This window comes from Gopherus evgoodei, chromosome 2 (genome assembly GCF_007399415.2).
Source record: "Gopherus evgoodei ecotype Sinaloan lineage chromosome 2, rGopEvg1_v1.p, whole genome shotgun sequence".
In the NCBI taxonomy this organism is placed as follows: Eukaryota; Metazoa; Chordata; order Testudines; family Testudinidae; genus Gopherus; species Gopherus evgoodei.
In genome coordinates this window covers 91921752-91934953 of record NC_044323.1, presented here as the reverse complement: position 1 = coordinate 91934953, position 13202 = coordinate 91921752, and the positions used below count along the sequence as shown (strand labels likewise).

Here is a 13202-nt window from a genome sequence, read left to right as displayed (position 1 = left end):
GCATCCAGAGCCAGAGAATTTGAAAGTAGTAGTGTCTGTTGGTCCGTGCATGTGCCCTTGCTTCACCTCATGGTTTCGTCTGAGGTGATAAAGGGCTGGACAGTCCAATTGCATCTCCTATTCCTTCTCACCATCGTATGGTGTTCAATGAGGTAGTGTGGAGAAATGGTTGTTGGAAGCTTGGTATTATACCCTATACATTACATCTGATGGTGACGTGTGGGATGAATTAAGGTTGTGGTCTATGGTGTATGTTTTTTGTGATAGTGATAAGGTATGTATCTATTGATAGAAGTTGTATTCTGTGAGGTGGCTTAACTTTTCAGTTCTTGCTTTTGTGATTCCGTTATGTGTCTGGCAGCCTTAACTGCTCTTCAATGATTTTTTTTAAACCAGTGTGAGGGAGGGAGAGCCCAGTGGTTTGAACATTGGCCTGCTAAAACCAGGGTTGTGAGTTCAATCCTTGAGGGGGCCACTTAGGGATCTGAGGCAAAATCAGTACTTGGTCCTGCTAGTGAAGGCAGGGGGCTGGACTTTATGACCTTTCAAGGTCCCTTCCAGTTCTAGGAGATAGGTATATCTCCATTAATTTAAATTTAATAAAATGTACAAATAAATATTGTTTCTAAGATTTATTTCTTAATTAGCTATTTTAACAGTGTTCAGTACTGACTCCATTCTTGGCCCTTCACCTCAAAAGCCCCAGTTGTTCCATGTCTGAAAAATAAGGTCGTGTTATGTTTGTTATTTTGTCCTACACTTCCACCTTTCAGTCTTTTTTAAAGTGTGGATTTGCTTTGCCTCGCAGCTATGGGTTTAAGCCATTTTGAATTATCTTATGCCATCTTAAAAAAAGTTTTTCCAGACAAGGGTACAGTGGGGAAGCAAGCTGGGAGAAAGAAATCCCAGCGTAGAGAGCAGTGTCCGAACACCTGTTTCTTAAGTAAATTGAGAGAGCATCTGAGGTACTATGGTACTTACGAAAAATCTGCTTTGGCGAATACTTTTCGTCTGGCCATGCAGTAGCTATTTAGGATATGTGCGTTGTTTCTTTTTTAAAAGCTGTTACGAGAGTTTGTTATCACAAGCCCAGTTCTTAGTGGAAACCTGTTTTGAATTAATTTTTGTTTTCTTTCGTTTTCAGGCCCTATTTGTCCTGCTTTTTTTGAAGTCAAAATGAGAAATGAGTTGCTCCCAGTTTATGCAAAATCTGTAGTATTCTCATAAATAATATTCTACCCTCTGTACAATGATATTTTTAGACCATCTGTAGTGGTTGGGATGGCTCTGTCCAAAATAAGAGTTACATAACTTCACAAAGTGCAGAATTTATTTTAAAAAAAAAATTGTGTTCCACAGCTTTTGCACTGTCACATAGCAGATGGCCAAAAGACTTGTAGAGCTTGGTTATAGCCTTTATAGTGAGCTGTTCCTGAATAATTTACTGAAATCTTTTTCATGCACTAATCTGCATTATAGATACAATAAGCACATCTTCATACCCTATTATTTTCATATGACTTAAATAGGCTTTATGGGTATAGGCCTTTATGGACCCAGAACCGAAGTGTAAATCTTATTCTTAATTTTAATAGTTCTATTTATTTTTTAAAAAAATCTAATTTCCTTTCATAGCACACACAAAATTAAATGTAAAAAATGATCAGCTCCTTTGCCACTGGTTTCTATTCCAATTTCTGCATGCACAGTTGGAACCAGAGCAACAATATTCTATTGGAATGACAGTGCTTCAGAAATGGGCGTGTTTGAACATGGGGGACCATTGGCTGTGTGTAGCTCAGCAGCAGTAAAATGGATCAGAACATATCTTCCTTTCTTTCCACAGATTCCCCCCAAAATAATCTTGATGCTATTTATTTTTCTAATATCTAGGGTGAAAATCCTGAGTTTGAGAAGAAAGCGACTTTGTGATTTAAATTACTAAGGCAATCAGATGTTCACTGTATATGCTGAGCATAGAGGACATTTCTTTAACACACATGATATCCAAAGAAATCAACTTCCATTTTTATTTCCACTTCAGATTGTCTTGGAAAACAGCAGCCGAGAAGACAAACATGAATGTCCCTTTGGCCGCAGTAGCATCGAGCTGACAAAGATGCTGTGTGAAATCCTGAAAGTAGGAGAACTACGTAAGTCTAACTTATTTATTTAACCAAACGTTTCAGTTTAAGATGATCTGTGTGATTCTTTTCATTGTTGTCCCCGAACTATTTTTCTGGCGGTGGTGCATGGTTTCCAAGTAGTCTGAGTGGATTGAATGCTACATAAGTTGGATTCAGTAGAAGCGTGTGCCATTGCGATCCTCTTTTGTATGTGCTTATACATTGGGTATTGTACCAATTGCAACTTGCTGTATTAATTCCAGTGTTTTTTTGGCAAATTGTGTGCATTACCAAGTGTGAGTGTAATACGGGAAATGGGCATCCTGACTGTAAATCCTTTCAGGCATTCAACAAGGCTGTTGTTAGTGCATTAGGGTTATTATACTAGCTATCTGTTGGTGTTATGATTCAGTAGGTGGCATGGTCCATACTGAACTGGTGCCCCAGCAAGATACTTCCAGAACACTGCCGTTGGAGGGTACTGTCTTTTGGTTGAGAGATAATATCAAGATCCTGGCTACCTGTGGTCACTGAAAGATCCTCTGACTTTTGCATGATTATGGTGGTAACTCCAGTGTTCTAGGGCAATTCTAACTTGGGTAATTACATTCTTCCTATTTAAATTTTCTCTTCAGTTGAATAAAATACTATATTCTTGACATGCTGTTGTAAATTGTACAGGGTTGCTATGTGCTGCTGGACAGTTGTTAGCTTTTATTCAGGGATAGATACATTTTGGGGGTGATGTTCAGGTTCCCCACATAAAAGATTCAATATTGCAGCCCTTACTTAGGTTGCTGAATGCTTTCTCATGTGAGCAGTCCCACTGATTTAATAAGGGTACACATGTACATTTGCACAAGTATGCAGGGCCGGGTTTCTGGTTAGTCACAGTTGGCATGTACCTAGGGGTGCTGGCATTCTAGGGGTGACTAAAAGTTAAAAGTGGGTTAAAAGTTTCATTTTTTACGGAAAACACGAAGGTCAGCTGTAGGCAGGTCTCTGTGTGTGTTTGTGTGTGTGTGCTGAAGATGCTGTGCCTAGAGGCTCGTAAGGTGTAAACCTGCAAGTAAACCCATAGTTTGTAAATATATTACAGTATTTAAAGCTCTTCATAAATGTCAGCTATTACATACATCATTTACTATAATAGTGTGCGGTAGAATAACAAAATTACAGTAGAAAGTTAATGATATAATTTCAGGCAGTTTACAATTAGTTTTGAGTACTATACCTATATAGTTTTACTCCATTTACATTTATCATTTTCATTTCTTAATTAGTATAGTGTAGCAATGTATGACTCAGTGTATTATGTATCATTTCGGTTACAAATCAGTATTATTATCGTTCCTGTATTTGCCAACAGACTTTGCCACAAGTTTCATTTCCATACAGCCCAAGCTGGCAGCACAACTTTGCCATTGAATTTCTACTGCACACATTCTTTTTCTACATTCTCTATGCTAATGAAATCTTTCCTTTCCTCTTGCCCCTGACCCCACTGCGGCCCTGTGCAACAAAACTGAGGAAGTCAGAAAAGCGAGAGCTAATGGTTATAAGTGTTACTTTGGTTGTTATTCCCTCAGGCCCTGCAACATAAATCAGAAGTATGATTTGGCTGATACTTCATCTAATGCTTTTAAGTGCAGGATGCCAAGAGAACAGTACACCAAAGGCGAAATTTTTCCCTGTGCAGAGAATAGCCTTGTGCTGGCCCATCACTTAAAGCCTTCAAAGTAGCTGCTCGGACTGTACGCATCCAAGATAATAGCATAGTCTCAGTTTTGAATTCCAGCCTTAAAAAACCCCATTGAACAGTATAAAAGGAACTAAATGAATAGTTCAGACTACAGCTGTTATAGAACTACTGTAATAGGACTGAAGAGACATGACAATTGTAGTTGGATATGCTGTCATGGGTGTCTCCCGCCCAAATAATCTTACTGCCACTGGCTAGGATATAAGACTGAAGAGTTTCATATGTGCAACCACTGGCTTGTATGAAGTCTCTGCTGGTATGTTTTTTGGGGGGGAAATAATATGTTTTGGTGGTTTTCCATGATTTATATCCTGGTTTCTCCCTACTCAGTTGTTTGCCAGTGCACAGTAACATCAGTAATCATTAGTACTAGTATAGCCTCGTCAAATGGTGATGTCACCATTCCACGTTGATCTTGTTAGCACCCTGTTTGAAGCATTACAACAGAAAGATTGTGAGATTGGTTTCTTTGTTTCCATTCACTGAAAAGTATTTTTTAATAAAAATGACTATATAAAGAATTGTGTGTTAATTCTGTGGGATTTTCAAAAAACCTAATACATATTTGGTAGAGAGTTTTGGAGGAAGGATTCAGGGAAGGCAGGGAAAGAGAGCAGTAAGAGATACAAACGTGGGAAAAGTGGGCAATAAGAGGTATCAGGGAAGGAATGTTTGGGGCAGAGGAGCAAAGGTTAAGAGAGTCTGGGTGGGCAGCAAGGTGTTGGCTTCTAATTAGAATGGGCATCATCTTGTATGGTACTGTTCATTTCAGGGACTTGTAACTTCCAGAGGCTTTCACCTTTTGGGTTCAAAATTTTTCAATGTCTGGTCTTTGGGGGGGCCAGATTGAGTAAGCTCTTGTTTTGTCTTGTTTTAAAAAAAATAGTTTATTGTCAATCCTATCTGAGCATGAAGATAAAGAAGGGGAAAATACATTTTTGGCATCTTAAAAAGAATCCTATTGCCTTATGGAGGACCTGTACCGCTAGAGACAGAAAGTTAATGTTTACCTAGGGTTGGGGGATGGGGCTAAGCTATTGGGTAGTAGAGAGGAAAAGGGTAGTCAGGTGATGCGGGGGGTGGGGAATCTATGGCCCCTCACTTTAAATAGTGCTCTGCAGTGCCTGCTGATCTGTCTGTCTATTCTGTTGATCACATTGCATATCTAGTACCTCCCAGCAATAACAATTAAACAGCAAATCCTGTTGCCTTCTTTGAGGAACTGTACAGCTTAAGTGTGTGTTTACCTAGAAATAGCTCTTGCTGATGGGGAATTCCTTTTAATATCCCAGTGAAATTTGGTTTTGTTTTGATCAGGTTACAACTTGTTGAAAACTATATTCTGAACAATCAGAGAGTATTTTGCACAGGGTTCTTTTGTAAGCATGTACATTACATAGCCAAGGTTTAATATTAAAAAGCATTGGACAGGTTCTTCACTTGGTGTGTATTGCTTCAATTAAGCTACACTCATACACACCAGCTGTGGATCTGGCCCATTGTGTTGTTAAATACTGCCTCATAATGCATTCACATGGGTAAGGTTGAACATGCTATGACAGTTCTTTACTTTTGAGTATCTAACTGTGCAGTCTTAATGTTTTTAATATGGTTGTTTATGTGGAATTACAATTATAAGGTTATTTACAAAGCCATAATGAAATATAGTGTCTTATAACATTTACTAAAAAAAACAACAACCCTCCTCTAAAACAGCATATGCAGTTGTTTGTGTCACATCCTCTGTGGTTAGCAGCCAAGTACCACTTTTAGTTTATTATGTTGAGAAGTACAAACTAGAACTGACATTTAGGAGAACATGTACGGAAACTTTCCTTTTCAATTGAAAATAGAGGATGTGTTGCTGATCTGTAGTCTTAAAATCAGCAGTTACCGTCTAGGGCAAGGGTTGTCTCACATTTAATGTTTTTTGTTTCAGGCTGCAACTGTTTCTTCTTTAGAAATTCAGAGCTAGCCATTATTGTATTGAAACGCAGGATTTTTTTTTTTTTTACAGTTTCTAAAGCGTATAATTTAAAAGGCACAAAGAATTACTCTCTGCTTCTGAAATATTAAGTGGTAGAAACTTTCTTTAAAGTGCAGAGCTGATAAATCCTTCTTCATAAATAACGGACAGTCTAGCAGCTTTTGCCTCTGATTATTTTCTGTTTGCTCCTCTGTATTAAATACCATAAGATGATAACAAGATAAATCCTGCATATCCCATGGACTTTTTTAAAGCATCCCACTCTTCCAAGCAAAGTTTTGAGGAGAGGGCTAAGTGCATGCGTTCCGTTTGGCTTTTGGATCTGAATTTTTATTTGGTCTCATTCTCAAAGTGACTGACAACTTGGAATTAGGTTCCAGTTCAGCAAAGCACTTAAGCATATGCTTAAATCCAAATCCCAAATCAATGAAACATAAGAACCTGCTTTAAATTCTGCGTATAAGGTAATAATTGGAGATATACCAATCTCCTAGAACCGGAAGGGACCTTGAAAGGTCATCGTGTCCAGCCCCCTGCCTTCACTAGCAGGACCAATTTTTGCCCCAGGTCCCTAAGTGGCCCCCTCAAGGATTGAACTCACAACCCTGGGTTTAGCAGGCCAATGCTCAAACCACTGAGCTATCCCTCCCCACTTTAGCTAACTGCCTTGCTAAATCAGGTCCTCCAAAACAGGGCAGCTGAAATATTAAGAGAACAAGACTGGTGTCTGTCTGTCCCTCTTACCCATTGGCCTCAGTGTGTCCTGAATAGGGACTGGGGCTGTGATAGAGGAGGATATTTCACATTAGTTACTAGTCGTATATTACAGCTGTTGTTGTGGGAAAGTTTAGGTTAAGACAGAGGTTTTGCAGTAAGACTTGAACCTGGTAAGCAGGACCAGCGCTAGGGGTTTGAGCGCCCTAGGCGGACGGCAATTTCGGCTGCGCTCTGGTCCTGTGGCTCCAGTAGAGCTGCCGCAGTGGTGCCTGCAGAGGGTCCGGTGCTCCGCAGCTCCGGTGGAGCTGCTGCAGTCCTGCCTGCGGGCGGTCCACTGGAGCTGCGCGAGCAGCCAACCGTCTGCAGGCATGACTGTGGCAGCTCCACCGGAGCTGCGGACCAGCGGACCCTCCGCAGGCACCACTGTGGCAGCTCCACCGGAGCCGCCTGCCGCCCCCTCCAGCAAAATGGCGCCCACCAATTATTCTGGCGCCCTAGGCAATTGCCTAGGCTGCCTAAATGGTAGCGCCAGCCCTGCTGGTAAGGCCTTCAGTAACTTTCATTTCCTCAGTAAGGGAGTTTTGTATCTTGGGATAGCTCAGTCTCATGGTACCATGTGTGTTCTACCAACTTACCCTGGAAAGAGAGAAGAGGTTGGCAAATCAATTGAAGGTCTTATCTAACCAAGATTGTCTCTCTCTCTTTCCCACTCCACACACGAGATTCTGTGCATTGTGGGGTGCCATCATACAGTAGCACCCGTAAATCTGCTGTGATAATCCTGCTCACATTCCATGAGCCACTCGTGACACACCCATAGTCGTGGATTTGCCGACATTGTTGTGGTCCACGTTACATGCATACATCATCCCAAATAGATTTAACTGAGAAGGCAGGAAAGGCAGACAGAACACTGAAATCCCTACTTCCTCCCCACCGGCCATGGGGTCTTCGGCACCCTCTCTCACCTCCTTTCCTTCCATCTTAGATACAAGTAACATGTGACCGAATGTGAACTGAACCTGAAATGCCTTTTGCTGCATTCTGATTCCCAATGCCATAGCATAGGCTGGTAACCCCGCAAGACCTATCCCGCTTTGTGTTTGTTCAGCACCTTGCACAACGGGTTCCAATCCCGAATAAGCCTTTTGGGTACTACCACAATACACAGTATAACATGGAAGGCCCACAAGTGTTGCGGGGCACATCATAGACTTTAAGGCCAGAAAGGACATCGTGCCAATGTAGTCACATTCCGCACATTACAGGCTACAGAACTTCACTTGACCCCTAACTTCTAGATGGGTTACTGATGTCCTGAAATCATGATTTAAAGACTTTAAATTACAGAGAATCCACCACATACTCTAGTGACCCAGGCCCCATGCTGCAGAGGAAAGCAAGTCTCTTCTCCCCCAGGGACTCTGCCAGTCTGACCTGGGGGAAGCGTGTCTGCAAATTACCGTGACAATAGAAGCACAAGTGTCATTGGCATCTCACTAATCTTGCATGGATTCCTGTGGTACAGATCCTGTGATTTTAGTTACTTGCATCTTCTATTGAAGGACCCAACCTCTGAGATATAAACTGTGTATAGTTAAAACCCTGTGTTTGAGGGCTTTGGGGGATACTACAAAAATGTGTAAAACTGAGGTTGAGATAAGTGGTAGTCCTGAAGAAAGCTTAACCTTCAGTAATGAAGCTTCATGAGGGAGACTGTTGGGCACTTCAGATAGAAAAACAGATCTGGATGTAGTGAAATTTGTTGGAGATATGGGGTTTGCAAAATTCTGTAACAAGAATGTTATGTTAACATTTTGTACAACATGTCTCTGCTTTGATCCGCTTTACAAACATTCAATAACTTTTTCATCACCAAACCCAATTTTAGCAGGTAATTAGTGGTATCCCCAACTTTATTGAGGCAGTCAGGTTGAATGACTTGCTTATTGCCACAGAGAAAATTGATGTCAAAGTTGAGATGAAAACTGAGCAATTCTTTGTTTGCTATCCTGTGCTCAGACCACGAGACCATGGTCCCTTCTCTTGCATCATTAATTATTACTAGTATTTATTTTTTATACAAAATTGCTTCACAGTTTTCAATGCTTGTTGCTGGTTTTCCACATTGCACTGTGTTTAATACCAAGTTTCAACTGAAACTGCCATGTTGAAACTGACAAGAAGACACCAGACTTGTAGATGAGTCTTTGTACAAATGAAAACTAAAGATTGCAGTGGTATATATTATGAAGCGTTTTGTCATCAGCTTCAGGGTCGTTGTGTCGCCGTGTTTACGGACAACACGACGACGATGTACTATATCAACAAGCAGGGCGGCACCAGGTCCTCCTCCCTGTGCCACGAGGCGATACGTCTCTGGGACTTTTGCGTAGCCCACTCCGTTCACCTCAGGGCTTCCTTCCTCCCTGGAGTACGGAACACTCTGGCAGATCGACTGAGCAGATCCTTCCTGTCGCACGAGTGGTCCCTTCGCCCGGATGTCGCTCTCTCCATTTTCCGGAGGTGGGGTTATCCCCGGGTGGACCTCTTTGCGTCCAAGGGGAACAGGAAGTGCCCAGCGTTCTGCTCCTTTCAGGGCAGGGAACCGGGGTCGATAGGGGACGCCTTCCTCATCCGGTGGTCGACCCACCTGTACTATGCATTTCCCCCGTTCCCTCTAGTCCACAAGGTCCTCCTGAAGGTGCGCAGGGACAGGGCGCTCGTGATCATGGTAGCCCCGGCGTGGCCCAGGCAGCACTGGTACACCATGCTGCTGGACTTGGCCATAGCCGACCCAGTTCCCCTGCCCCTTCATCCGGACCTGATTACCCAGGACCACGGGACCCTTTGTCACCCAGACCTGCAGTCGCTGCACCTAGCGTCGTGGCTCCTGCGTGGCTGACTGGCTCAGAGCTGCGTTGCTCTACGCCTGTGAGAGAGGTGCTCTTGAGCAGCAGGAAACCGTCCACAAGAGCCACATATTCAGCGAAATGGAAGCGCTTCTCCTGTTGGTGCGTAGAGAGAAATCTCCGCCCTATGGAAGTTTCGGTTTCCGAAATATTAGACTACGTTTTGTCCCTCAAAGGGCAAGGTCTGGCCTTATCGTCATTGCGAGTGCACCTAGCAGCTATCTCCACCTTTCACCCGGGTGCGGACGGTCGCTCCGTTTTTTCTCACCCGACGGTGTCGAGATTCCTTAAAGGGCTGGAACGTTTATTCCCTAACGTCCGTCCCCCTGCCCCAACCTGGGATCTTAACCTGGTGTTGTCCCGACTCATGGGGCCCCCCTTTGAGCCGTTAGCTACTTGCTCCCTGCTCTACCTCTCTTGGAAAACTGCCTTTCTAGTGGCTGTCACCTCAGCTAGACGGGTGTCGGAGCTCCGAGCTCTTGTGGTAGACCCCCCATATACGGTCTTCCACAAGGACAAGGTGCAGCTGAGACCACACCCTGCTTTTCTGCCCAAGGTGGTCTCAGCCTTCCATGTCAACCAAGAGATTTTCCTTCCGGTTTTTTTCCCAAAACCTCACTCCTCAGGCAGGGAGCAGCAGCTCCACTCGCTGGATGTCCGTAGGGCTCTCGCGTTCTACATAGACAGGACTAAGCCCTTCCGAAAATCCCCCCAGCTTTTCGTGGCGGTAGCAGATCGTATGAAAGGTCTTCCTATCTCCTCCCAGAGGATATCCTCTTGGGTTACGTCCTGTATCAGGACTTGTTATGACTTGGCCCATGTCCCTGCGGGCCGTGTGACTGCGCATTCTACCAGGGCGCAGGCGTCGTCGCTGGCTTTCCTAGCCCGTGTGCCCATCCAGGAAATCTGTCGGGCAGCGACCTGGTCATCGGTCCACACCTTTGCTTCCCACTACGCCCTGGTCCAGCAGTCGAGGGAGGATGCGGCCTTCGGAACTGCGGTGCTCCGGGCCGCGACTTCTCACTCCGACCCCACCGCCTAGGTATGGCTTGGGAGTCACCTAACTGGAATGGATGTGAGCAATCACTCGAAGAAGAAAAGACGGTTACTCACCTTTGTAACTGTTGTTCTTCGAGATGTGTTGCTCACATCCATTCCACACCCGCCCTCCTTCCCCACTGTCGGAGTAGCCGGCAAGAAGGAACTGAGGAGCGGGCGGGCCGGCAGGGGTATATATAGAGCGCCATGGCGGCGCCACTCTAGGGGGCGACCTGCCGGCCCACTGGAGTTGCTAGGGTAAAAAAGTTTCCGACGAACGTGCACGCGCGGCGCGCACACCTAACTGGAATGGATGTGAGCAACACATCTCGAAGAACAACAGTTACAAAGGTGAGTAACCGTCTTCTCTTTTCACAATATTTCTGGCCTGTCCAGAACAAGGAAGCAACGAAAATCTTAAAGTAGCATCTAGACTTGTGAAATAACTACTGCGGTTTTGGAGATTAAAGTGATTTAGATAGCTGAGATGTGCTGCCAAACTTTTTGGTGTTTAACTGAACCAATCTTTGAACATTTTAAGTTTTGCCCATTGCTCACTGCTGCCTAAAAGATTAATGCTATGCAAATTGGACTTCAAAGCAAAATTGTCTTGAACTCCATTCTGGACCTTCTTTCCTCACTTACGTGATTAATTTCTTAGTACAGCATTAATAAAAATAGTCAGGGGCCCATGTATTCTGCAGCAAGTTGAGCCTAAAATTTACAGTAAGATTCTTGGATTTGACACTTTTTCATGGCAGATTGGAAAGTTTGATGCAGCTTCATTTAAAATAAATATAGCTTGTCAATTAATTAAATATACTGAACAACACACTCGGTACAGTAGCCCTGTGTTGTTTTAATGATTCCATTAAATTTATTGTGATGCTGTTTTTGATACAGTAGAGACTTTTATATTCATAATGAGTAAGAGTTTTCTTTTTACAGCTGGGTAGACAGTTGGGGCTTTCGGCACCTGTGGAGATATGGGAGACAGTTTGGGATTGTGGGCTAAACACATCAGCAGATGTTTCTGCTAAAATGATCAGCAGTGGAATAATTAATAATACGTGGATTCTGGGGCACGGTTCTGAGGCTGAGGGATGGATTCTATAGCAAACTGCAGAATTCACAAGCCCCGAAAATAATAGCCTGTACCCTGTGGGTTGATTTCCCTATCACAGAAACCAGCAGCACAACTGGGAGTAACTGGCATCCTTATTATTAATGTCAAGGACTCACTGGACATGAAATATATGAATTTACCACTTACCTTTAGATGTGGTCTTCACAAGCCAAGTTTCAGACACATTTGCAGGATGCTACAGGAAAGCTTGCACTTTGAATGCCCATGCTGTAACTGTTTGGTGCATTAATAGAGAGATTCCCTCTCGGGTGGTTTGTCTGACCAGATTGCCTTAATAAGAGACTTCAATATAATGGTATAAATTTATTCAACAAGTATCTTCTGATATTTTTTAAAGACACAGGATGGGTGAAGTAATATCTTTTACTGAACCAACTTCTGTTGGTGAAAGAGACAACCTTTCGAGCTTACACAGAACTCTGGAAAAGCAACTCAGAGTGTCACAGCAAGATACAAGGTAGAACAGATAAGAAGTTAATACATATTGCATGAGATCATTTAAGGTGAAGTGAGCAGTTAACACCTCTACAGTCATAGGACAAAGGAGGTTTAGTGGGTTACATATTGTTGCAATGAACCATAAATCCAGTGTCTTTATTAAGTCCATGACTTTTGCTATCTAGCATAGTTATGCATTTAAGTTCTCAGGCTTCTCTTTTGCAGGTTTCCTTTGAGGATGGGGAATGAGAGATCAGATATAGAGTGATCATGGATGGCATGCTGTTTGTCTTTTACCATTTTTCTGTGCAAGTTCACTCAAGAGAATAGTAACTGTCTCATTTCACCCACATAATTGTTGGGGTAGTTAGTGCACTGGATGAGGTATACCACATTTTGTGACAAGTATGTGCAGGACCCATGGATCTTGAAAGGTATAATATAGGGTGTATTGATCATTGTTGCAGTGGAGATGTATCTGCCGGTTTAGCATCTGTTGTTATGGCAAAGTCTGATGCCTCTTTGAGTTGGTGTCTCCTGGACTGTGGGGGACCTTGGGCCTGATGATGAGGTTGGGAGGTTATTTGAAGGTGAGAGGAAGTGGTTCAGAAATGATTCATTTCACGATGTGGTCCTCATTGAGAGTGGGTCATAATTGTTTAATGATATCTCATATGGGTTCCAATGTGGGTGGTAGGCAACAAGCAGAGAATTTTTGCCCCCTGTATCGAAGCCGATTTCTTGGGGTATTTGAGTGGCCTGTTCCATGGTGTGATCTACTTCTCTGTTGGAGCATATTGTATGGTATCTGCTTTCCTGGCTATGGATAACAGATTTCTTGGTGTGTTTGGGGTGCGTACTAGATGTGTGGAGGTTAGCGTGATGATCCAGGAATTCCTTGTGTATAGTTGTTTGTAGGGTTCTATTGTTTAAGTTGGTCATGGTGTCAAGGAAGTTAGTGTTGGTGTGGGAGTGTTCTAGAGAGAATCTGATGGACGAGTGGTGGTTGTTGACGTTGTGGTGGAAATCTATGAGGGAGATTAGGTCATCTGTCCAGAGGAAGGCAAATATCAGA

General features: G+C 43.2%; 1 protein-coding gene across 3 annotated transcripts in view; it reads left to right on the top strand.

The window, feature by feature from the left end:
• Positions 1-13202, top strand: part of ELMO1 (engulfment and cell motility 1) — a 464971-nt gene that overhangs the window by 250378 nt on the left and 201391 nt on the right. For all 3 annotated transcript variants that reach the window (XM_030551368.1, XM_030551367.1, XM_030551369.1), the window contains exon 15: positions 2045-2153. In XM_030551368.1, coding sequence (XP_030407228.1) covers positions 2045-2153 — 109 coding nt within the window. The remainder of the gene's footprint in view (positions 1-2044; positions 2154-13202) is intronic.